At 49.1% G+C, this 23524-nt stretch overlaps 1 protein-coding gene across 3 annotated transcripts in view; it reads left to right on the top strand.

Moving 5' to 3' along the window:
- Positions 1-23432, top strand: part of fam13a (family with sequence similarity 13 member A) — a 38758-nt gene extending 15326 nt beyond the window's left edge. Inside the window, exons 8-25 of one of the 3 annotated variants that reach the window (XM_072707197.1) lie at positions 3327-3368; positions 6015-6056; positions 6279-6437; positions 6763-6910; positions 11622-11695; positions 12286-12325; positions 16053-16164; positions 17858-17923; positions 18787-19006; positions 19094-19235; positions 19391-19472; positions 19566-19768; positions 19890-19973; positions 20166-20261; positions 20696-20779; positions 21391-21587; positions 21731-21832; positions 21958-23432. In XM_072707197.1, the coding sequence (XP_072563298.1) occupies positions 3327-3368; positions 6015-6056; positions 6279-6437; positions 6763-6910; positions 11622-11695; positions 12286-12325; positions 16053-16164; positions 17858-17923; positions 18787-19006; positions 19094-19235; positions 19391-19472; positions 19566-19768; positions 19890-19973; positions 20166-20261; positions 20696-20779; positions 21391-21587; positions 21731-21832; positions 21958-22081 (2017 nt within the window). In that variant the 3' untranslated portion in view covers positions 22082-23432. Of the gene's footprint in view, positions 1-3326; positions 3369-6014; positions 6057-6275; positions 6438-6762; positions 6911-11621; positions 11696-12285; positions 12326-16052; positions 16165-17857; positions 17924-18786; positions 19007-19093; positions 19236-19390; positions 19473-19565; positions 19769-19889; positions 19974-20165; positions 20262-20695; positions 20780-21390; positions 21588-21730; positions 21833-21957 lie in introns of all 3 variants that reach the window. The other 2 variants (XM_072707195.1, XM_072707196.1) reach the window with 2 other exon arrangements.
- Positions 23433-23524: the final 92 nt, after the last annotated feature.

Raw genomic sequence — 23524 nt, 5'->3', positions numbered from 1 at the left:
TAAGACGTCTTCCCAGAGCGATGAGCCGTCCCTAATCCCGAATGCGGTCGGCTTTAGAGGCCCGGATCGTGCTTGCGTGATCGCGCAGGGTTAAAGTGTGCTTTTTCTAGTTTATATATCACTCTGCTACCATTAGCCCCTGAACTTGACCTTGTTATATTTATCTCTGGGTTAGTGGTTAAATTTCACAAAAGCCCTCTGCACCTTTCTTGTCCGGCCGAGAAGGGAAGGGTGTCTCATCCGTGGGTCTGCGGAGTCCAAGCCTACAGAGGCCTCCGTATGTATCCGTCTGCCCTGGGGGGTCCCGATTAAACCTGGGGTCCCCTCTGGGCCGTGTTAACAGGGTCCGAATATCCTGCAAAGTTTAGCATCTGCCCTGTCTCATGTTGGGTGTCCAAATGAGTAAAATAAAACCAGCACTAGTATGTGACAGGACACATGGCATGGAGAGTGACAGCAAGGCCCAATATGGTACCACTGCACATATGCCATTGAGTTGACACGGCCGTCGGGGTTGGGGGGGGCGTGTCTGTGTCCCCTGATTGGCTGGCGTGGGGGTCCTTCTGACCCCGTTTCTCGTCACCTGTCCCTGGGCCTGACCGGCTTTGCTGTCACTCCATGCCATGTGTCCTGTCACATACAGTGCTGGTTTTATTTTACTCATCATATCTGATTGGCCTGATGTTTAAGCACGTGTAGAGTTTTAGTAGAAGGTGTGTTGCTTTATGGCTGTATAATGCAAATTATTCTTGTTTAATGTGGGCAGAGTCGAAGGGCCTTTTGGTGTAATTTATTGTAATGACTTTGCTTGTATACAAATCATTTCCCTAGTTGTGTGACTGGATTTAACTTTATGTATCGATCATATAAGCCATTTAAGTGTGCCTGCTCATTTCACTGTGATCGTAGTTTTGTGCCGCAGAGCAGTAAGCCCCGCACGTCACTCAGTTCTGCTAGTACAGTACCCTGTGAAGGTCGTGAGTGTGGTGTACTCACTAGACGTTCGGTGTTACGGTGTAAACGTGTTTTTGTACAGGCTGGCTGTGGTTCACTACTGCTGGTCTGAGCACCCAAAGCCCCCCCCCCCCCCCCCGGCCAGCAGAAGGTTGTGGAAATTCCCCAGGCTGAGGAACTTTGCGTCGTGGTGTGATGGTCGGTCCCTTCGGACAACATGTTTCCACCCTGGGGGACAGTGATGTATACGGTCGGAAACCAGGGTTACGAACAGTAGGATCATTATGTATTAATAACAAGTGGCCTGGGAAGAAGGAAAAAAAAGCGTTTGGCTGTAATCGGATAATACCCCCCACCCCCCGTTTCTTGGCTAAGCTTTCTGTCACCTGTTGCAGTTCAGCGGTTGGCCAGAAGGGGGAACAGGGAGCCAGTGGAGCGAGGATCTGGTTTTGTTACTGCACTGTGATCACATGGGAGTGGACTCGCACAAACGTGTACCTCCGGCCAGAAGTGAACTGCAGTCCCGCTCCCGTTATCGGGCGGAGCCTGGGCTAGCTGTGTGGCTCGCGGGTGTCCCCAGAAGCTGCCAGCTTTTCATCTGTCCTGTCAGAGTTGCGGCCGCTGACGGGACACGCCTGCAGTCCACCGGTGCCATGCTGTTCCCCGCCTGGGGGAGCAGTGAAAATCGAACCCAGTCCCCTGGGGTGCTGGCTGTTAGTCTGCCTCAGCCTAGGGTGAAAAATCCATCTTTAATAAAACAAATCGAGATGGAATAGAAGACAGCTTTGTCACTGAACAGTGAACACGTACGACAAAACTGTGCTTTTTCAACCAGTGCTGCATATTATGAAAATATCAAATAGGCTCAAGTTTATGTAGCAGTAATTGCCTTAGGATGCTGTCAAAAATGGGTGTAAGTATCAGTTCTACACTCTTCCCAGAAACGCAGCGGCTTGCTGCCCCAGGGCCGGTCAGAAGCACTACTTTTTCATCCTTCTCCCCCCGCCCCCCCCCAAGAGCTGAAAGAGTTGAAGTTCTTGTGAATAAACGGCATGTTGTCGTCTTGGCATGGCGGCAGGTAAGCAGGATTTCAGTTGCCCAATCCGTGACTGCGGGCATCCCTTCGGGGCTCCTGTCCCGTCAGAACACGTGGCCCTGCAGGAGCCCGGATCGGCTCTCGGCCGGCAGTTCCGTCGCATTTGGAGAAGTTGTGAAATGTTTCCCTAATCTGTAATCCCGGAATTCTGCAGATGAGAGAGGTGTGTGTGTGTGTGTGTGTGTGTGTGTGTGTGTGTGTGTGTGTGTGTGTGGGGGCGGTTAGGATTCCTCTGGACAAGGAGGGTTATGTGATTACTTAGGTGTTGTAAGGAGGCTGCCCTTTGGCCCAGTTGTTACTGGGGAAAGCAGATCAGGGGCCTTTGTAGCCATGTGGCTCACGCTGGTTATTTGGGGTTTTTTTTTGTTTGATTATCCCCCCCCCCCCGCAGGCCTGGGCTGCATGCGCTTGCTGCACATACTATAACCAGCATGATGCCAAGATAATCATTCATTCAGAAACCGTTTGACCACAAATTTAGTTGGTGTTTTTCCATTTGAAACCCAACTGTTAGGCTTTGGGTTGAGGCCTGGGGTGCGGTTGGGGAGGGGGGGGGTCCGTTGGGGTGGGGTTGGTCTTATAATTTGCTTGTGGACATTAAGGGATTGTAAAGTCAGAATTTATGTGCCGACCTTCAGCTAAGAGTTAAACCGCACAAATTGCCTAAACTAACATTGTGTGGATATGGTTTGGTGGTTTATGTTTCTTTTTAATATGCAAATAGTTCCTATTGCAAAACAAGCTCACCCATTCCCGACACACAGTCCGCGGGTCGTCTTTCCCGGGAGGTGGGAAAACCGAGGAAAGTTTGGCCGGAAATAGCGGATGCCGTAGGACAATGTACCCAAAAGTGGGTGTGCAGATGCTCGTTCCCAGATTCAGTGTTTGCCAGGCGCTGTGATAAAGCCTCAGGTTTCTCTGTACGTCTGCGACAGAGTGTAGCAGGAATTCGGGGGGGGGGTGTGTCTGAAGAGGTTGTCAGCGCGTGAAAAGTTAAGTAATCAGGGCATCTAACCGCTCTCTCCTTCTTGCATAATTCATCCTGTGCTGCTGTAGGTTTACTGTTCCGGGTTTGCGATGGTCAAGATAATTAACAGCGCCAGGCCGAGCGGGCCCCGGTACCGTGGCAACGGGTCGCCATTGTTCTTCACACAATGCCCCCCCCCACGTGCGTGGATGTTATTCAAGCCCTGAAAAAGGGGTGGGGGCCTGATATACTGCATAATGAAATAGTTTCTTTTTTCCTCCCCCCCCCCCCCCCCCCCCCCCCCCCCAGTTACCATGAAGATGAGAGGCCCATGTCTCCCTTCTACGTGAGGTGAGCCCCGACCCGGTTGTCCTTATCGCTCCCTGCTCTCCGGTCAGAACCGAAATGGAAAAAATGCGAGGAGAAACTGGAGAGAGTGCAACAAAAACATAGCAATGGGTACGGCGGTTTGGTGTGTGGCGTTTCGGAAAGGCCGAAAGGTGAGGGGGGCGCCGGGCAGTGGAAACATCCAGGGCCCCCTCTCATTGGTCAGTAAGTACACCCAATGGGAATGGGGTTTCTGTCCAGTGACCTTGCCTTGTGGCCTGTTTACAAATGGCTGCTTTTGTTTTGTGGGGCTGTCACTTCCTGTCTTAACGACGCTCCGAGGGTTGGGCCACGTTGCACCCCCCCCACCATGTTTATCCTGTGATCCTACTAGTTTATCAGGGTAGCCGATGCAGTTGCAGGCGGTGACCAGCAGCCTGCGCTCTCATTCACTCCTTTTAAGTAGCTTCCTCATAGGTACAACAGAAGTTCCCCTCCTGGGATTTCGGCCTTGAGTTCAGGACAGACAACAACCTCATAAATTTCTAACAGTAAAATATTCTTAGGAATTTATTGTATGATTTGTCACGCTTGCCATGGGGGATGATAAGCTGCTGTGAAGAGTTTCTGGGTCACTGTGACGTATCCAGTTTCCTTACCTACCTGGCTTTCGAATTTCCTGCATGGACCGGTTGAACCCGGCTTTATGGAGCTTTATGGGTTAAAGTTCTCGCGGCCTGCTGCATGTCCGCTGTTTGCTCAGTGGGTTGGTGGCCGCACATTGCCTGCTTTGCTCCTCAGGCGGGCCGCCACGTGAGCCCTGGCTCGGCGTTGGGCCTGTGGGCAGGCATTGGCGGGGGCTGCCGTCCAGGCGTGACTGCTGGACGTTGGGCTTGCCTCATTCCTCGCTCCCCTCGTCCATAAATAGAGACAGATTTGCCTGCCTCGGATACCACTGACCCTTGCTCTGAGTTTGTCTGCAGAGAGCGTTCAGGGGGTTGTCCGCTATCGGCAACCGGCCTGTGTTCACAGCCGTCCCCTGTGGCCTTCAGTGACACAGCTGTTTTCATTTGCAGCTGTTGTTTGGTCTCTCTAGTAGCTTCCGTGGGGCTATTTTACACCCCGTGTTAGGCACAAATTAGATAATATGATAGTTATGGGGCGAGTCACGGTTTACGATGGACGCTGGGTTTAGTCGACTGTGTAGACGGACCATTCCAGATGGTGACCTCAGCTCACTGGGAGCCCGGTGGGTGAAAGGCTTTGCCATGTTTTTCGGGAGGGAAATCATCCGTACCGTGCCGTGTAACTGATGGCCATACTGCTCAGGGGGCGGGAACTTGGGGGCACAGAGCTTTCTCAGAAGTGGCCTGGGGTCAGTCTATGATTACAGCGGGTTGGGGGGGGGGCTTTGCGGCCACATCGCCCAAATACTGCTATGATGGCTGCTTTGCCTGCAGGCCTGAGGATTCTCTCTTGTCCTTATCATAAATGCCATGACTTTTATTTTGGGATTGCCGGTTTATGATGCTGCTTGTCCCATTTTTTACAGTGATTCATTCCCTGAAGGTGTTCTCAGGAGTGCAAACAGTGAGGCGGCGGGCAGGGGGGTTAAAGATCCTCTGCTGTTCAATTCAGGTTTACTCCCACATTGCAAAGAGAGCCATTTATAGCCTGTAAACTACAGTATGGTCGACTGTAGCTCCGCCCACACTCACTGTAATTGGACGGAATTTACAGTACCCCCCACCCACTTTCAGGGTTATGTAATGAATGACTGTAATATGCAGCTTGTGGAGTCTTATACTACCTGCCGATGATTTCTGGCAGTGGTGGGCAGCGGGGGGGGGGTTGCTGGTGGGGGCTCCTAGTGTGACCAAGAAAACCTTCCCAGTCATCCCTGACCGTATGCTAACTTATGTCCGGCTAATATTCCCGTTAGTTGCACCAGCCTACACTCCATGTCAACACTTCTATTCTCTTATTCCCCCCCCCCCCCCCCAAGCACATTTTAATGACCATAAAAAGCAGTGAAGGGGGGGAGTATGGCGATGATCCTGGATGACAAAGGACTGACTCAGCTGCCGCTCGTACAGGAACTGGATTCCCTCACTCTGGATGGGTGGTGATGTGCAGCCTAACATGTTATCGTCATCGTCAGAGCCGGAGCCGGGCGGTTTAATATTACCAGGTTTGCGGGGATTTCTGCCGTGCGTTCATCCTCTGAAGGGCGAGAGCACAGCCTTCACTTAGGCCTGAGCTTCACAGTCCCTCCCTCCCCGTCGGACATTCCGCTCGCCTCCGTGGGCTGTACGCTCCTGCGTAATCCTGACTAAATGATCCCGTCCCCGATAATCTGTTTACCTCACGACGCCACTGTAAACGGGCCCGACGTGAAGGCCGCAGATTACAGCTCGAGGTCGCTTGTTTTTCGAAGCGACCTTGACCTCTGAGCCTGCTGAACATCATTCCAGAGCAACATGTGTCGACTGGTGCCTTAAACACTTTGCCACCTAGTGGACACTTCCCCTGGGTGGTGTTTATATGAGAGGCCTGTTGATTTGAGATTGATCATTGTTCACAGTTGATGTGTGGGGTTGTTCTGTTTTGATCCTCGGTGTACTGATGTACGTGCGGTCTAACTGGTCTCTGCCACCCCTCCCCCCCCAGCTCTCTGCTGTCATCTGCCCACTGCCAGGCTCAGTCTGCAGAGTAAGTTCCCTCATCTTGTGGTCGCTGCTGTGGTGTGTTATGTAACCATTACTGCATGCTTGTCATTAACTGTCCTACTGATATTGATTCCAATTTTAGCAAAACCCAGAGTTATTCTGTCACTCATTGATGTTTATTGGTCAAAGTATTGTAGTGGGTCCTTTACAGACTTCTTTAAACAAAAATCTGTGTCATCAGCTGACACTTGACCACCCCCAGCAGGATTCTTGAGAGGACCATCCACTCTGTGGTTGAGCATCACCTCTTCAACGTCTGTGCCAATGGTGAGCGAGGCTCGGAGGACCCGCAGCGGCATGCGACGGCCAGGCAGAGGCGCCGGTGCCTGCAGGAGCGTGACGAGGGGCAGAGAAGCATGAGCACGTACGTCTGCCATCTTGGCGCCAGCTCCGTGCCGGCATCGTGGGCGACATCATGGGCGTCACCCGGTGTCTCGCCGCTAAGCCGCTGGGGGTAATCCCTGCCGACAGACAGTAACCAAGGTCCGAAAACAGGGATTAGGGCCACATAACAGGAGATGTCAATAGTGTGACTACGAACAGATATAATTAAGGTGCAGGAAAACATGGGTGACTTGTATAAATACGGCGGACTGCCGTTTGGGCATGGGGTCGCGGCTCTGAGCTGATCGGTGGGACGCGACCCCATGCCTGCTGCCAATTTTGATAAGGGGATCCCGTGTTCCCAGAGACGACATCGACAAAGAGAACGTTCCAGAGGAGGGGGGAAACCACAAGGGTGAACCCGGGGGCCGGGATGGGCGTGGAGTGAGGAAGAGGGAGGTCAAGAAAAGCCCCCTGCTGGCCGAAGTCATGGACAACCGGGAACCTCTCCCTGTAAGTGAAGAGTCTCACGTCGACATGATCATTATGGTTATCATTAAATATGATTATGGGCATGTCTGGGGCTTCTGTTACAGAACCGTTTGTGTCTGGAGCCATGTAAACATACACTGTTTTTTTTTATTTATAAGTGGTTACAGAATATGGATGGATAAACGAACATTAACATTTGATCCATCCAGTCTCTCTGCCTGTTATGGCTGTAATCAATATACTAGTGCTGTCAAATGATTAAAATTTTTAATCAGATTAATCCACAGCAACCCTGTGATTAATTTAGATTAATCACAATTAAATATCATTCATTTTTAATCTATATTAATTGCGTTTAATTTTGCATGAGCAAACAGACTTGAAAAAAGGGAATATATATGCACTTAACATGTTTATTGAACACAAGTCTGATGCATTCCATCTGCCACAGAAGTGCTTAGCCAGACAACTTGTCGGATTTAAGGTACCTCAGTTTAAATGGTCTTTATCTTCGTTCACTTACAATTAGCCCGAACTACCATAAATCCGACTAATCATGAAATCCAAGTCTAGCCCAGTTAATTGCCATTGTTAGCATTATCAGTTGATAACACATTACGCACGGTGCTTTTCGTATAAAACTCCGTAGCAACACGTCCACAGGTAAGTTGGATGGTATAGTGTGTGTGACCGATTTAATGAGCCACAAATGAGACGTAGAGCTTAAACAGTATAAAACTACAACTAACATGGGTTGACCGAGACATTTCAGGGATTTTGAATCATTCTGTGCTGCAGATGGGTTAATTGCGTTAAAAATTTTAATCAGATTAATCATGATGATGGATTAATCCGCGTTGACCCGTTAATTTTGACAGCCCTACAATATACATAAATTAAAACTTGTAGAGAATTTATGTGTACATTGATTAATTGATGTGTAGTTAACTTGTATACATGCAGGCTGCATGTTAATGTGCATTATCAACACTGACACAGTGTAAGAGGTGGTTTTAGTTTGTTTGAAGGCGTGCTGTTTTTTCACATCGTACCGTATCGCATTACGTTTAAAGTGCCCAGCATCGTATCTTCGGCCAGGTATCGGCGGCATCGCTGTCGTGCCCCCCCGCCCCCGTCGTCATGCAGTCCTGGGTTTCACCCGCCGCCGTGTGTATTTTTAGGCTCTGTTTGGCAGCGCTCAATGCTCCCACGGGGAAAAGGCCCCCGGGCACTGATAAGGGCCCCCGGGGTAGTATCTCGCAGGCCGGGTCGAGCCCGTCGCCGCTCTTGAAATTTTTGCTGCCAGCGTTTGGCCTTGCAGTGACCCAAAGGGGCGGAAGTGTTACCCTGCCGACGGGGAAAATTAATCCCGTTTTCCAGCCCGGCGGCTCGGAGTCCCCATGTTTGAAAGTTGGAGCCATTTCTCTGAAACGCTCAAGCGAGCCAAGCATGCAGTCCGACGGGACATCCTGTGTTTATTCTGTTTACCGGCTTTCTCTGTTCCTGCTCTTCCCTCTTAGCCAATCAACTCTCTGAGCTGTGATTCTGCCAAGTGGTGTACCCGTCTCCCGGGTCCGGGTTCGAGTCCAGACGAGGAGGGGTCTGGTTACTACTAACCTATAACCTAAAATGTTACCTGAATGGTCTTGATGTTACACTTTCTGCTGATTTTAAGTAGCAGTATTATTAGTTTGGTGCTGTGGCTGAACAATTTGAGGAAAATATCTAATCACATTTTTTCCAGCATATTGCGATTTTCAATTTTATTTGTCAAGCTTCAGTCTAATATTCAGTGTGTAATACATTTAAAACGTATGAAACGGCATTACCACATGAGATACCATGAAAATATTAACTGGTCTATATTCTAATGCAAGCATGAGAACTTGTATATATGAATTGCTTCCAATGCATGTTTCTTACTTTTCCAAATTAGCAGAGAGCAAACCTAAAACATCACAATATGAACTGTGTTAAGTTAAATGAAGTAATAATAGAAATAAAACAATTCTAATAAGAAACAAACAGGGATCCTGCAGCTAAGGCTGCTTGGACCCCTAATAAAAGGACCTTTCTGTAAATATCTTATTTTATTCACACCGCAAATATAGGCGTTTGCTGTTTGTGGGCGTATCCGCAGGCGCATTGGGCCACTTATGATTGGTGAGCATGACTGGCATGCGAGGAGCACGGCACTTCTGATTGATAAGAATGACTGTCACACAAGGAGGACGGCATTAATTTGTAAAACTATTCTCGCGACAATATCGAACCCTGGGTCAGACGTGCGGGATAATGCATATTCTAAATCGCAGTCTTTGCGATTTGCTAATGGAGTTGTTTCAAATCATGATTTTCATTTGAAATCAATAAATCGTTCAGCCCTAGTTCTTACTTTGGAAGATGTTATGTAACTCCTGCTCCAATACTGCTTACACTCATGCTTGGGCAATCATTGGACGCTCAGCCTAGCTGCACTTATGCGTAATCGACTCCTTGACCGATATGTTTGTACTGTGCTATTTGCACCCCTTGTATGTGGCTTTGCATAAAATGAAAATGTAATGTAAATGATTAATGTAAAATGGTTAGAAATTCGGGAGCAAAAGCTTTAAAGTTTCAGAACTCGGCTTGAATTTTAGCAGTTAGCACGGCTGCGGCTACATGCTTTGGCGCTAACCCAATCACTAGCTACGTGGCCCAAGTCATGCTTGATTGGGTCTGTCCACGTCATGTGTCTCCTAGGTTAAGCCACGCGGAACACGGCGCTCGCATCCGTCTCCGTGCTTCTGCGCTCTGGTCAGCCTCCATTTTCTGGTGTGACATAATCGCTTCACTACTGAACCGCTGGGATGTTACACCTGTTCTGCTCAATCCCTATTTATATCGCAGATCTTATAGCCTTTCTCACATTTGCTGAGTGATGGTCGAGGTTTTATTTGGGGGGTAACCTAAGTTTAACTGCCATCTGTCTGCCTGTAAGCCATCCCAGTCTATCTCTGGTAGAACCCCTGCACTTGTATTTAATTACTTGTGTATAAAACTCCACCAAGATGTGTGTCCGTCCATGTTCAATGCGCCTGCCCCGCGCTGATGCTGAAGCACTAGAAAGTTGTAGTGCTTTTTGCATGCAGCTTTTACACTGAGTGACCACGCCCAGCCATTTGTGCATGATATAGGAGGAGGCGTGGCCACAGCGTGTAGGGTCGCCATAGGGTGCAGATGATTGACAGGTGACTGGGTTGTGCTGATGCAGCAGCTTCCAAAGGCTGCTGGGAGGCTCATTCCTCTGAAACAAACATCTAGTCAGTAAAGGTGCGCGGCAACAAAACAATTCCGTTGTTTGTTTTGTCTCGGGTTTGAATAGTACATCCATCTGTCCATTTTCTTTAGCCGCTTATCCTATTCAGTGTCATGGGGAGCAGAGGCTATGGTGGTAAGGCAGGGAACAACCAAGGGAGGGGCACCAGTCCATCTCAGGACAAACTCACACACCATTCACTAACACTTAATGGGCGGTTTAGTAACTCCAATTGACCTCCACATATTTTGGACCGGAGTCCCCAGAGGGGACACCACGATGACACAGACCATGGTGAAGACTCAAACCCTGGTCCCAGAGGTGTGAGGCGACAGTGCTCACCACTGTGTCACCATGACGCCCTTTAATAGTACATTTGTTTGCTAATCACAACTATGACTTGGTCATTTCTATCATACCTTTTTAAACTGGGGGGGCAGGACTTTTAGAGGTCAGGTGTTTCTAAAGTTTCACACCTGACCTTTTCACACCTGAGCTTTAAGTGCCCCCCCCAGCAAGGTTAATGCTGTAAACACCCTGAATTACCCCCTGCCCCTCCCCCGTTCATTGCAGCCTCACTGCACTAAACACAAAGGTTGTGTTGACTATAAGGAAACGTATGCTGGCAAAAACTTGCAGATCAGAATATGTAAGGTCACACTAAGGGGATTATATCCCTGCCACAGTTTGGCTGCATTACTGAAAAGGTGTGTTTTGTGTGTGTGTGTGTGTGTGTGTGTGATGCTCTTAACTACCTGGGATTTCGTTTGTAATGACCACAATTAGATGTGAACCCATCGATTTGGCCAGAAAAAAAATCACCTGATTTTTATGCATTTTATAGCAATCAGTATTGGCCGATTAATCAGACTGCACAGCGAATATAGTGCTGGCCGCATATGACCTGTCATCACTTACAATAGTGAACCTGCCCACAAACCACTCATCAGTTTCACTTGATGAACAGCATTTCCACAAAGCCGAAACGACCTCAGTTTTTTTTTTTAAACCTATTGTTTTGTTACTTTTGTCTGAAAGTGAAACATGAAACGTCACAGACTGGACACCGAATGCGGTTAAACTACTGATATTGTTCTCATTTCCTGTGACTTTAAAAATGCTACTTGCCCTTGGTTAATGTGTGGTTAGTATTTACTTAAATTTTTGTTGTTGTTTAAATATTTAAAGTTAAGCAGTTGTTACTCATTTGTTATTTTTCTGCTTTAAATAATTCAGCCTAATATCGGCCAGCGTCCCAACCCTAACCCCCCCCCCAAAAAGAAATCGGCATCGGGCACTGAAAAACTCATATCAGTCGACCTCTAATCACAATAGACATGAATTCATCACTCTTATGTCCCTTCCTTATATAAGGCAATATTCAAGTATTTATATATAAAAATAATTGACTGTTTGTCACCCCCCCCACAGGAAACAGGAGGCTTAAATGTGTCACCGGTGCAAGACCAAACAGGAGAAATCAGCATGGAGCCTCAGTGTGGGAGGTAAGGGGGCCGACCCGTGTCTGTGAGCCTAGGCTCAGCCGCTCAGTGGGTTAGGGCGCTGTGCCTGTGATCGGAAGGTCGCCAGAGGTCAACAGAGTGATGTCACCATTGGGCTCAGCACCCTCAACCCCCAAAGTTTCTGAGCGAGGCCCTTAACCTCCAGATTCCCAGGACCCCTGTTTCCTCTAAATATGTGTTGGCACATAAATAGCGGATCAGCAGAGACAGGGCCACACCCCTCTCTGTCAGCTATGTGTCGTACGAGCGCCCAAGGGCCGCGCGTTGATGCGAAGCTTTTGCAGGCAGTTCCTGCTTTTCCAGAATATTAGATTTTTTTTTATAAACCCTAAAGGTGCTGAGAGACGAGATTGTGGAGGGGGAAATGGTCGACAGGGTCAGCAAAAGTTAGTCCTCATTGGGACCTTCAGGATCACTTTGGACCACGAGCTTAATACTGGTGACCTGTGACTCGAAGTGCAGATTTGGCTCTTCCGTGGCTGTCCATGACCCTTTGCCGTGTGACAAACATGTCGCGTCTTACTGCTGTCCTCCCTCCTGTTCCCTGTAACGTTTCCTCACTCCTCTTCCAGGAGAGATAATTGCAAACGAAGCTCCGAAATTCCCTCACAGGTGAGTCTGTTTATCTTGTCTGCCTTGCGTTGTTTTGTCATGTACACTCACACGTCATCACATATAGAGATCATTTCATTATTAGGAGAGAATACAAGAGGCTGTGTCCTGTCATGCCTCTGCATGTGTGTACAATTTTTTATTTATTTCTGTGATGAACTTCAGTGTAAGGGAGGCTTCATTGTCTCTGACACACACACACACACAATGCTTAAGGAACTAGTTTCTGATAGATCTGCGATTGTCCGATTCCGGGGCTTTGCACGCCCGCCTATACACGGCGAACATGACTGACTGAGGACACCTGGCCGGATCGCTCCCGGGATGAGCTGTGCCAGTGAAAGCGATGACCTTTGACCGACAGGACTGGCATGTGCCCGTGTGCGAGTGAGCGGGGGCCCCGTCGGAGCTGGGCAGGGTGCGGCTGTAGCGAACAGCTGCTGGCGCGTTGGACAGAGTAAACATGTACATTGTTAATGAATACCCTCCCCCCCCCCAACTCCCTCGGCACTCTGGGACAGGCGCACATTGCTCAGGGGCACAGGGATGCTTTGGGGGGGGGGCGTCGTCGCCATCCTGTCTGCAAGAGTCTTTGAACTACTGCTCAGACTGAGCACCAGAATGCAGATTCCCCCCCGCCTTCACTGTTAGGGGAATGCAGGGGGGGGGGGGGGCTCCAGGCAGCAGCTGGTGGGGGAGGGGCAGGGGGTGAGAGGTCATGTTAGTGGCCCAACTGTTTCCCGCGCTGCCGCTGCCACCGCACCCAGCCCCACAAAGGACCCCCTGTGACCCAGTCCCACCCGTCAGTCACCACCCGCGCCGTAAAGCCAAAGACGAGGCCAGACACACACACACACACACACACACACACACGGCCAACCGGCCGGCCAACGAGCGTGGAAGCTGACCAGACTGCGGTGTGCGACAGGAGTAGGACATTCCAGCCACACTCTGAGCATACAGCCCGATGATGAGACCTTCCCCCAAGATGGCTTTCGGGTGGAGAATCTCCCAGCATTTCTCCGTCCTTGATATGGTGGAGATACCAGGCTTGTGGCCCGACACTCAGGCCCTCGGGGGCCCTCGACAGCTCCTCAGTGTCATTAGACGGATGATGTCACTCACAAGGGTCAGCAGATCCCCAAGTCCCCCGAGGAAGCCATGGTTACAAAGGTCAAATGTCAATCAGCGCACGTGATGCGTGCAGAAGTGAGAGTGTGCCGTCTGTCGTTTTGTTTTTTGAGAAACTAGTGCACCATCGATTTTTTTCTTTCTTTCTTTTTTTTTTCCCCCCCACAGTCTTTTTTTAGACCTGAGTGGCAGGTTCCATGTTAATATTAGAGGGAATTATCTAAATTATGCAGAAATCATTAAGTCCTGTTTTCTGAGGACAGGTCATGTACCTAAATCGCTATCCAGGGTCTGTGTGGTTCTCGCTGACAGCTTATCTCTGCCAGCTTGTCGCTAGTTTGTCGCTGTGGACCTTGACCCAGAGGGACCAGCCACGGGACCCATTCTGAGACTTGAACCTGCATCATTCTGGTCACTGTTCCGTGCCCCCCATGCTTCTGGTTTGGAAACTCATGAAAATTTGCTTACCCAAGGAGAGGGAACAAAAAGTACACAAGGCTCATGCTGATGACTACTGAAGGCCGGCCTGCTGCTCTGGACCTCGTATGCCCAGGGCCTGATCCGCAACGACTGTATGATTAGGATTCAATCTGATCTTTCCAGTCAACCTGACCAGTCTTCACTGGTTATTGTAAAGAAAAAAAAAAGCGAATGATGCAATCCAGGCGGAAGGCGACCAACCCTCACGGAGCTGATTTACTCTGCAGGAAATCCGCACGGTCGAGCCTGGTGGTCGGGAACATGGTGGGGGTTTAATCCCCTTTCCTGTCTCTGTTTTTCCCAGCCAGTCTCTAATCACTGTTTGATGTTATCGGCACTACAGCCCTTAATGAACCCAAATAGCAGGTTCTGAGCGGTCATGTGACCCTCCTTAAGCAGCAGCTGGGCGTGACGTGGGTGTCGACAACGCCCGTCGCTGTCTGACAGAACCCCCACGTCAGACGTTAATCTCCTCACCAATTATAAGGTGATGGTTAAAATGGTTTAGCGGGATGCATGTTTCGAAGGTTCAGATGAAGGTCAGGCGCAGGTTAGATTGATCAAGGTCAAATGCACGTGGTACATTTTTTCTCCTCTCAATTAAACATGCGTTTAAGGGAAGGGATACTGAAATTGAAATTGATCTGTTTGCATTTCAATTCTCAATTCTCTTCAAGGGACATGGGTAGCCCTAACTGACCTTTCACATAATCCCAAATGATTAAGTAAAAGTATTTTAACTCAGAACTATCTAACGTGGGTGAAAATAAAGGACAGTCTGTGGGGGGGTTTGGCCGCATGATAAATGATGTGATTTTGCTGGTGAAATGGACTTTGTCATCTCATCCATATACAAGAACATGATTTAGTGGAACGAAACAGTGTTACCTCCAGGACTGAATAGCATGATGGGTGCAAAACAACCTGTGCCTCAGACTGGGCATGTAGTGCACTACAAGTGCTTTACACACACACACACACACACACACACACACGTGTGTCTGTGTGGAAGCAAAATGCCCCCAAAGTGTGGTGAAACTTGCTTGCTTTTGGGGAAGGACGTTTTCAAGTCCCCATTTGGGTAACCTTAATTTCATAAAAGATTGGTGACTGCAATCAGAAAACTAGAAATGCCAAATGTCTTGTATTTGGTTTGGTTACTTATGGTTAAGGTTAGGGCAGATAGGGGGTTAAGGGTGTCAAGGTTGGGATGAGGGTTTTTCACATAACAATGAATGGAAGGCCCCCATATAGATAGGAACACCTGTGTGTGTGTGTGTATACAGTGGTACACTACATACATGAAATAAATAGCAGTGTCTCATCAAAGGTAGTTCAATATAAAAATATCAATGTAGCCATACATGTTAGCATGTGGTACCTATGCAAATTTTATTTTAATATAAAAAAAAAATAAGATTCATTATTATTCAAGGCAAAATTTTTTTTAGGAATAAAAGACTTGAAATTGTGAAAAATCCCCCTTGAAATTGTGTACACGTCTTCAGCAGCAGCTCTGAGCATTTCTGGAAACACCCCCCATCCCCCCCTCCCCATGCACATTCCTCGGAGCCCCCAGCAACATAACAAGGGACGGAAGTGCAGGCCGGGTGCTAACGAGCCCGTCGCCGCGTCCCCCGAGGCCACGCCCCCGCCCAAACGCTGTGCTCGGCACGTCTCTGCGTGGGCCCCCCCCACACCCTGCGTGTGCTGCGTGCCGACTTATCTGCTTACAGCTCGCCCCCCTTCCTCTTGCCCTCGCCCCTCCCACTACTGTGGCAAACAGCCTGTGAGGTGCTTCAGAACGGGGGGGGTTTGACAGTCTCCTTGGAGCGGTGGGGGAAGGGGGGGGGCGGGAGTGCAGCAAGAGTACTTAGGGCAGTGGAGTGAGGGGAAAAAAAGAGAGGGGGGGAAAAAACGGCTCTCCAGAAGGCAGATGGGCGGATGTTTTGGCCCAGCCTGGGGACCAATGGGAGGTGGTCACCGTCTGTCAGGGCCATGGTGGTGGGGGTGAGGGGGGGCGGGGCCAGTGCTGTTTCAGGCGGAGACTCGGCATGCCTGGACTTAAGGAGCGTGCCACAGGCCCCCGTCAGCTTGTCGTGTCGCCCCGCTGCAGACGTCTACGATGAAGATCCAGGAGACGCAGAGCGATTTGGGGAGGGTGGACGGCTGCGAAGAGGTTCCCCGGCTGGATCTGTCCACCCTGATGGAGGAGAGCCACTGGGGAGGTAACGCTCTCTCACTCGAGCACACGGCCTGCCGTCGGCGTGGGGGAGGGGCAGGGGAAACCTGCCGTGTTTGTTCTTGTGGTGTACACCTCCGGAACTTTCTTTTTTTTTTTTAATAATCATTATTAAAAGTAACTTGTGTTGCCTCATGCCTGCAGAGGTAGAACAGCAGCCCAGCCATTTTTCGACGATTTATGTCCCACCGTGGATGGCTGTCCTCGTTAGCCATGGCTCGCTAATGTTATTCTGTGCCCTGTGCAAACTTGGACGGTTTGCTGGTCTGAGGCACCATCGTCTGGTGGTGGTGGTGGGGGGGGGGGGATGACTGTTTTGGTCAGAGGCGGAACACAAGGGCAGCTCTGATGAAATTTCTGACCACCGCCGCTGGATTTCCTCATGCATTCAGCTACTCCTGGTTTGCTGCGGCTGTCTGGTGTGAATCGCGTTAGTGAAAGTCATTCTGTTTCAGGGGTGTAGCGAAACGTGAATGTGCTAGCCTGCAGAGATTTATCATAATCATTACCGGATTCACTGGAATCTTATTCACCCTCAATGCAGCTTTCTTTTTCTTTGCTAAGTAAGGGCGTGATTAGAATAGCTTTTCAGTAGCACGGCTGTTTCAGGCTGGACTTTGTCTGACTCAGTCTGCATTCCATGCATGCAGTTTACTTTGCGTCTGAAAGCTCTGATATTTCTGTTCCCGTTTTGTAATCTTTGGCGTGCTGAACAGCACATTCTCGACACTTTACAGATCTGCCTTGGTGTAAGGTTTGGAAACTCTCCTCCAGATTTGATATTTGCATAACACGTTTCTTGACAGGACCTGCTTGTTTAATGTTCCAGTTTGGCAGTAAGGGGGCAGCAGAGAGCTTGGGTTGGGATTACTGTGCTTTTTTTTTTTTTTTTTTTTGGGGGGGGGGGGGGGGGGGTGGTAGTAGCTTGGGAGACAGAGGGGCTGGGAGGTTGGCTGTTGGCTGCTGTGAAGGCCAGCACAGATTTCTGGCTGTTCCTGTTGAAGTATCATCAACTTTGGATGACTTAGCTGTTCTCAGGCAATGCTACCTTTCTCTGGAGACCTTGGAAACTTGAGCACTGTAAAAACAAAGGTGGTCTGGGTTTAAGGAAAACAACAAAAAAAGGCATAATCTTTACAGGTCCTCTTAAGGTCTGCAGGCGTGGCTGCCCCTGTGGTCAACAGGAAAGCCCAGGATAAGTTTGGGTTAGGGTTAGGGTTAGTTAGTGCTCTACTGGCAGGTGTATGTAGGATGTTAGTGGATCATGTACTTCTCAAATCAAAGTTCTGGGACTGTAATAGGGGGTTGACAGCGTTGGCGTTCCTTAGCTCGTTGGCAATCAGGCATAATACACAAGCTGGTTAGAGAGGGTCATTTTTTCTTCTGGCCTGTTTTTGCTGACATTATGATTGAATATGAATTCCCACTGTGTGTTTTTACGTTCTGTAGATGTGCGCAGAATTCTGGATGTTCCCAGATGGGTAGAACCATATTATAAAAACCCGTCTGCCTCTCAAATCCCATTCGGAGTTTAATTGAAGAGGAGGTCTGTCAGGATGGGGGGGGGGGGGAATTTGATTGGGAGTCCCCAGTGCAGGCACGGTTAGCAACTGTCATCCCATCTCCACTCATATGTATGTTCTGTTCTTTCTCTTTCTCTCGTTTCTCCTCTCTGCTAGATTCACCCTTCTTTACTGTCCCTTTCCTTGATTTCAAAAGTATTTGCCAGCTGAGCTGGTATGAGGGTAAGTGTAACTCTGGTGATCTGGGATCAGGACATGCTTGCTTGTGCCTCAGCACTCATTGCACGGCAGTCTGAATGGACCTTAATGCTCCGTTGCCTTAGCACACAGCCCTCGGAATGGGTTTGCTCTCAGGGAAACACTCTGGTTCATTACCTCGGGCGAACGCTGCTGCCCAGGCGGACACGTTGCGGCATGCTGAGAAAAGCTACAGATGCTTGGGAAAGACTCGTGGGCTCAGAGCCTCCATTTGTAGAGTAAACATAAAGTCATGGACCTGCACAGCAGCCCGGCCTTGTGTGCTGTGCCTGGGGGCTATAGCCTTCCCCCAGAGTGGCCTTTGGATTCCAGGACCGGGACGGTAACGCTGTGCTCGTCTCGAGCCTCCGTTCTCGCGGACAGTGTTCTTGCACGTATCTGTGGATTTTTGGCAGGGCATTTACATCTGGCGGGAATTACTGCACGGTCGTGTGGGTGCACAACTGCAACTTGAACATCTGTCGCGTCTCAGAGGCTTTAGTTTGCGGTCTCGTGTGACCTCTGGGATTGTCGCCGTTCATGTTGTGCTCCTATCAGCTTTACCCTTCTAAAGCCTCTTCGGATGAGTTTTCTGAGCACATTTCCCCCATTTGAATTGGAGCAGCTTTGATTGGGAGAGTAACCTGAGATTGCTAACCATACAGAATAGCCCCTGCCTTTGCTTGTTGCTGCTGGATCTCTGGACCCTAATTTTAAGGCTGGATACTGGCTGTTGTTTGTTACTCCTCACCCCCATTCTGTGCCCTCTGCTCTTTGACCTTTGCCATTTGCTCAGGCTTTGATGGACTGTACAGATGGCAATTACCTTTGTGCCCCTTGTCCAGCAGATCCTGTGCCGGCCTACTCGTCCTGGCAGAGGGAGAGCATGGACCGGGAGGAGGCCCGCCTGTCTCCACACACCGGAGGCGGCCGGCTGATCCGCCAGCTGTTGGCAGAGGGCAGTGACCCCATGCTGTCCCCACGCTTCCAAACCTATGGGCACTGCCCCCAGTACCTAGAGGACACTGAAGTGCCACCCTCCCCTCCAAATGCCCACTCCTTCATGAGGTAAGCTGCCTATCACCTGCATTCTGGATTTGCAGTCATGAGCTAGGCTTTCTGGGAAAGTATAACAGCGTGTGTGGCTCTTCCTAGCCGCCGTCGGAGCTCCTCCCTGGGCTCCTGCGAGGATGACAGAGGGGAGTTGACGTCTGCCCAGATCTCCAAGAAGATCCACACCCTGAAGAAGAAGATCCGAAAGTACGAGGAGAAGTTTGAGGAGGAGCGAAAGTACAGGGTAAGTAGGACTCAGAGCCAGCAAGTGGTCACGAGCCCAGAGAGGCTCGGACAGGGGTAAATGTGCAGGTGAACCTGCCTCAGTAGATACTGTGTCATGAAGGAGGTTTGTGCTACATACCGAGCAATACTGACACATGGATGTCTGTGATCCAGCCCTCCCACAGCGACAAGGCAGCCAATCCAGAAGTGCTGAGATGGATGAATGAACTTTCAAAGCTGCGCAAAGACCTGAAAGGTATTTAAGAGAATAAGATGCTGGGACTGTTTAGGTGTAGGATCGAAGGAATGTTTGATGACCGCTGCCTAATTGCCCTCCTGCTCTGCCCAGAGCACCAGCTGTTGAAGTCTGAGGAGGATCTTCCTCCACTCACCCGTCAGCGCAGCAACACGCTGCCCAAGAGCTTCGGCTCACAGCTGGAGAGGAAGACCCCGGAGAAAGCTCCCCAGCCGCCCGTGGAGAGCACACTGGAGGCCGTGCAGAAGAAACTTCTGGAGAAGAGGCAGGAGGCTGGCCGTCCGGAGGACATCAAGGTGAGCACCTCAGAGGAACCTCGCACCACCTTATGTCACCAGAAGCTCAGTATTACAAAGTATAAGACGGATGGTAGATGATGATGCTGATTGTGGTGTGAACTCTACCCCCTCCTGACAGGATATGACACGGGAACAGATTGGTGCAGAGAAGGTGGCTCTACAGAAGGCCCTGCTTTATTATGAGAGCATTCATGGCAGACCGGTGAGGCCCGGGGTTTCCCTTCCTGCCTTGGCCTGCATGACCACAATACTTTGCACGGACAGATGTTTCTCCCCAACAATGAAAGATCACCTCAGTGAAACATTGCATATCGTGGGGAGACTTCAGTTGCATGCTTGAAAAATTAACCTGACAGTAACTATGTCACTCCTTGTCAACTGTGTCAAACTCAAGGTCACAAATGGGGAGAGGCAAGTCATGAAGCCGCTGTACGATAGATACCGACTGGTGAAGCAGATTCTGTCTAGGGCGTCGGCCATCCCTGTTATTGTAAGTACAAGCCAGCCCCTTCATCTTTCTCCTCCTCCTCCCTCACTGCTTAATTATTCACACACTTCAAAAACACAGTTGATTTCCAGTCCCAGAGTTTGAGGAAGGAATGCATAGGACATGAGGACCGTCAGTCCGTGTTGGCGCCGGGGAAAAACGGAACTATGGTCCTTTGGCACTCCCTTCTACCCTTGCTGGTGGTGGCTAGTGCTTGACAAACATTCTAGACCAATCGTCTGATATGAAAGCAGATAAAGGGCTTTAATGAGTGATTGCTTTGCACTTTGGCTTCAGCAATGCTCCTGAAGAAAACCCGGCCTGATATGCAGGATCTGGCTTTGATAGTGGTTTGTTTAGGATAGTATTTGTGAGGTTTGATCTGGGACCACTTTGGGGGCCTCTTACGGTAACCTCCCCTCACACGTCCACCACAGGGCTCCCCCTCCAGCAAGCGACGAGGGCCTCTGCTTCAGCCCATTATCGAGGGAGTGCCTGCACTCTTCTTCGACAAAGTCAAGGTGAAGAGATGGTGCTGGTCCCTTTAATTCAACCCCTACTACTACTATCCCATCTCCATAACTTTGATTGTAGCCTAACCACCCATCCCTACCCCCTAGCACCTGTACTACTGAAATTAGTAGCTGATTAGCCACGCAAAGCCTCTATGTAGAGGTAGTGATTTGTGATCAAACTAGAAAAATATTCCTTTCACCTGCTTGGTAGTTTTTGTGTGTTCCTGTGTGAATCTTAGAGATTGGCTGTACACACAAACTCAAATTAAATGAAGTGGATTAAATCAATAATCACAATCCCAAAGTGAATGGCACTTGGGAAAAGCTGCGTTGTTGTTCATTCTGATGTAAGCAGCTCTGTGATTGTGTAGGTGATGCTACTTGGTGGAAAAACAGAAATCAGCTGCTAAGGAAACTTAAAAATATGATGACTAATGATTCTGAGACTCTGTTTTAGCTGCTGGAAACACGTATTGCTATGAACTCTGTCCTCTTCCTAACCTTCAGCGGGGGACGCTGCTCAATCGTCCCACACCTACTCAACTCTAGCAATGGTGGCTGGCTTCATTTGTGACCCTGAGTTTTTCTGCTATTTCCCTGCCCCCCCAACCTTCCAGGAGGAGGAGGATGGGTCTGAGGAAGATGGCGAAGCCAAGACCCAGCTTTCGGTCACGGCCATACCGGAGTTCAGCATGCTTGGGTTCCTGGAGCACCTAGAAGAGGAGGCGGATGGCTTCGTTTCCCCTGTGGATGAGCTGTCTCCGTCCAAGGGCAGCGCTGACATGCGTCTCTCCAACCTTCACTCTGCCACCATGTACGTGACTGGCTACTTGTGCTAGGGTTTGGGTTAAGGAGACTGATCCACGATGAGTTAAAATCAATAACGGCTCAACTTGTCTGCAGGCTACTGTGGAATCACACAGCGAGTCCTTACGGCCCTCTCTCTCTCGCACACAGGCAGGAGCTCATGGAGCAGCTGCAGGAGGCACGGGAGGAGAAGAAGCGTCTGCGCAAGAACCTCCGGGATTTTGAAGACCAGTTTTTCCGGCAAAATGGAAGGTAAAGAGAATATCTTCTGCTTTGTGTACCCCATAGTTATTATATGAGGATTTTGTTGTTTTGTCTGGTTATATCTGTGCCAGAACAGCTACATACTTCAACAACTGATCTCTGCATCCCTATAGAAGCGTCCAGAAGGAAGACCGCTCCCCTCTGGCCGAGGAGTACAGTGAGTACAAGCATGTGAAGGCCAAGCTCAAGCTCCTTGAGGTTCTCATCAGCAAAAGAGACTCTGGCAAGGTGATCTAGGATGACGAGCAGAAGAACGCAGTCACAGACACAAGTACACTGTAGCCATAAGCTCGTCCCTGAAAGACGGAGATTACCAGGGACTTCACACTTCCCACGTGGATCCAGCGGCCTCAAGGGCTTCCCCCCCCCCCGGAACCAAGGAATGATTGGGAAGCATGGACTATGTTTCTGAAGGCGAGGCAGACAGCATGTTCCTGTCCAACAGGACTTTGGAGAACAAATTTTTATCTGGAAACGTATCCAGATCAATATTTTCTGAAGGAATCGTTAACCACACTGCTTAAGAAAAATGTATTTTATAACTCATTTATTTATTATATATACCCTACATTTGATTATTGGTATAAGGTACCAAACTGTGGGGAGGATTTTAATCAAATATTTTTTCTGCAGTGCTGATGGGGCAGGGGGAATACCTTAAAACGCCTGTAGTTTAGTGTTAAGAGCGTTGAGAATCAAATTCCAGACTGAATTTACCAGTGAAGAACATGACACAGGGAGGGCGTCATGTTTTAGGCCTTTCAATGTTTTTAAGGACAGAATCAGCAGGCAATCTGTTTGCTGAGCTGGTCTGACTATACGTCTGCTGCTTTTAACGGCTTGCCCTTGTCAAGCCGGACAAACCAGCATTTCTGCACCGTGTGTTATTTTGCCGCAGTTACTCTTGGATATGGGACAGAATTTTGTGTGTGCATACAGGTCCTCTACCCAGATTTCAGTCCTTATCTAATATCTACTGCCATGTTGTCCCTTACTGTATGTTAAGCATGAGTTACTGCAATTCTGAAAAAATGCAGCCCTCTTCACTTATTTATTCATGTCTGTTTTATCTGCCTGATTATGCAAAGGAAACGTTAAGGAAAACAGAGGATCATTTGTAAGGTACAATTACAGCTGTAGCTTCTTGCTGTTGCCGCCCAAAGATGATGACGTGGCTCCTCTGTAAAATAAGGCAAATGTGCATATTTGCTGTAAGCCCCTTGACCTGTAACGCTGATGACTTCCAGATATTGTAGCTCGTGCTGATGCTGTTAAAAATCCATTCTGTTACTGGTGTTCTACAGTTGGCACAGAATCCTTGCTGCAGAGGTTGTATGCACGGTGATTGTATACTATAGACACTACACTTATGCCCCCCCCCCCCAACTCCTTTCCCGCTCTTTTCTCTTCCTGCAGCTGGCTTCTCCTGTCTAATCAGGGCAAGTACTTTCTTTTTCCCCCAATGATGGAAAATGTGGGACTTTTTCTGAAAGTGAACACTGGTGTAATGAACATGGGTGTGTACATTTTAGTACATAATTGTATTTGTATTTTGTACATATTATATAAAGAACCTATTTTTACTTGATTTGCGTTGCCACCTGGTATGTTTTGAACATTCCAGGAGCGTGAGATTTCTGTTCAAAGGAAACTTCCCACGCTGTTCCATCAATGCAAATA

Source organism: Paramormyrops kingsleyae, chromosome 25 (genome assembly GCF_048594095.1).
Source record: "Paramormyrops kingsleyae isolate MSU_618 chromosome 25, PKINGS_0.4, whole genome shotgun sequence".
Taxonomy (NCBI): Eukaryota; Metazoa; Chordata; class Actinopteri; order Osteoglossiformes; family Mormyridae; genus Paramormyrops; species Paramormyrops kingsleyae.
This window is presented reverse-complemented; position numbering and strand designations above follow the sequence as displayed.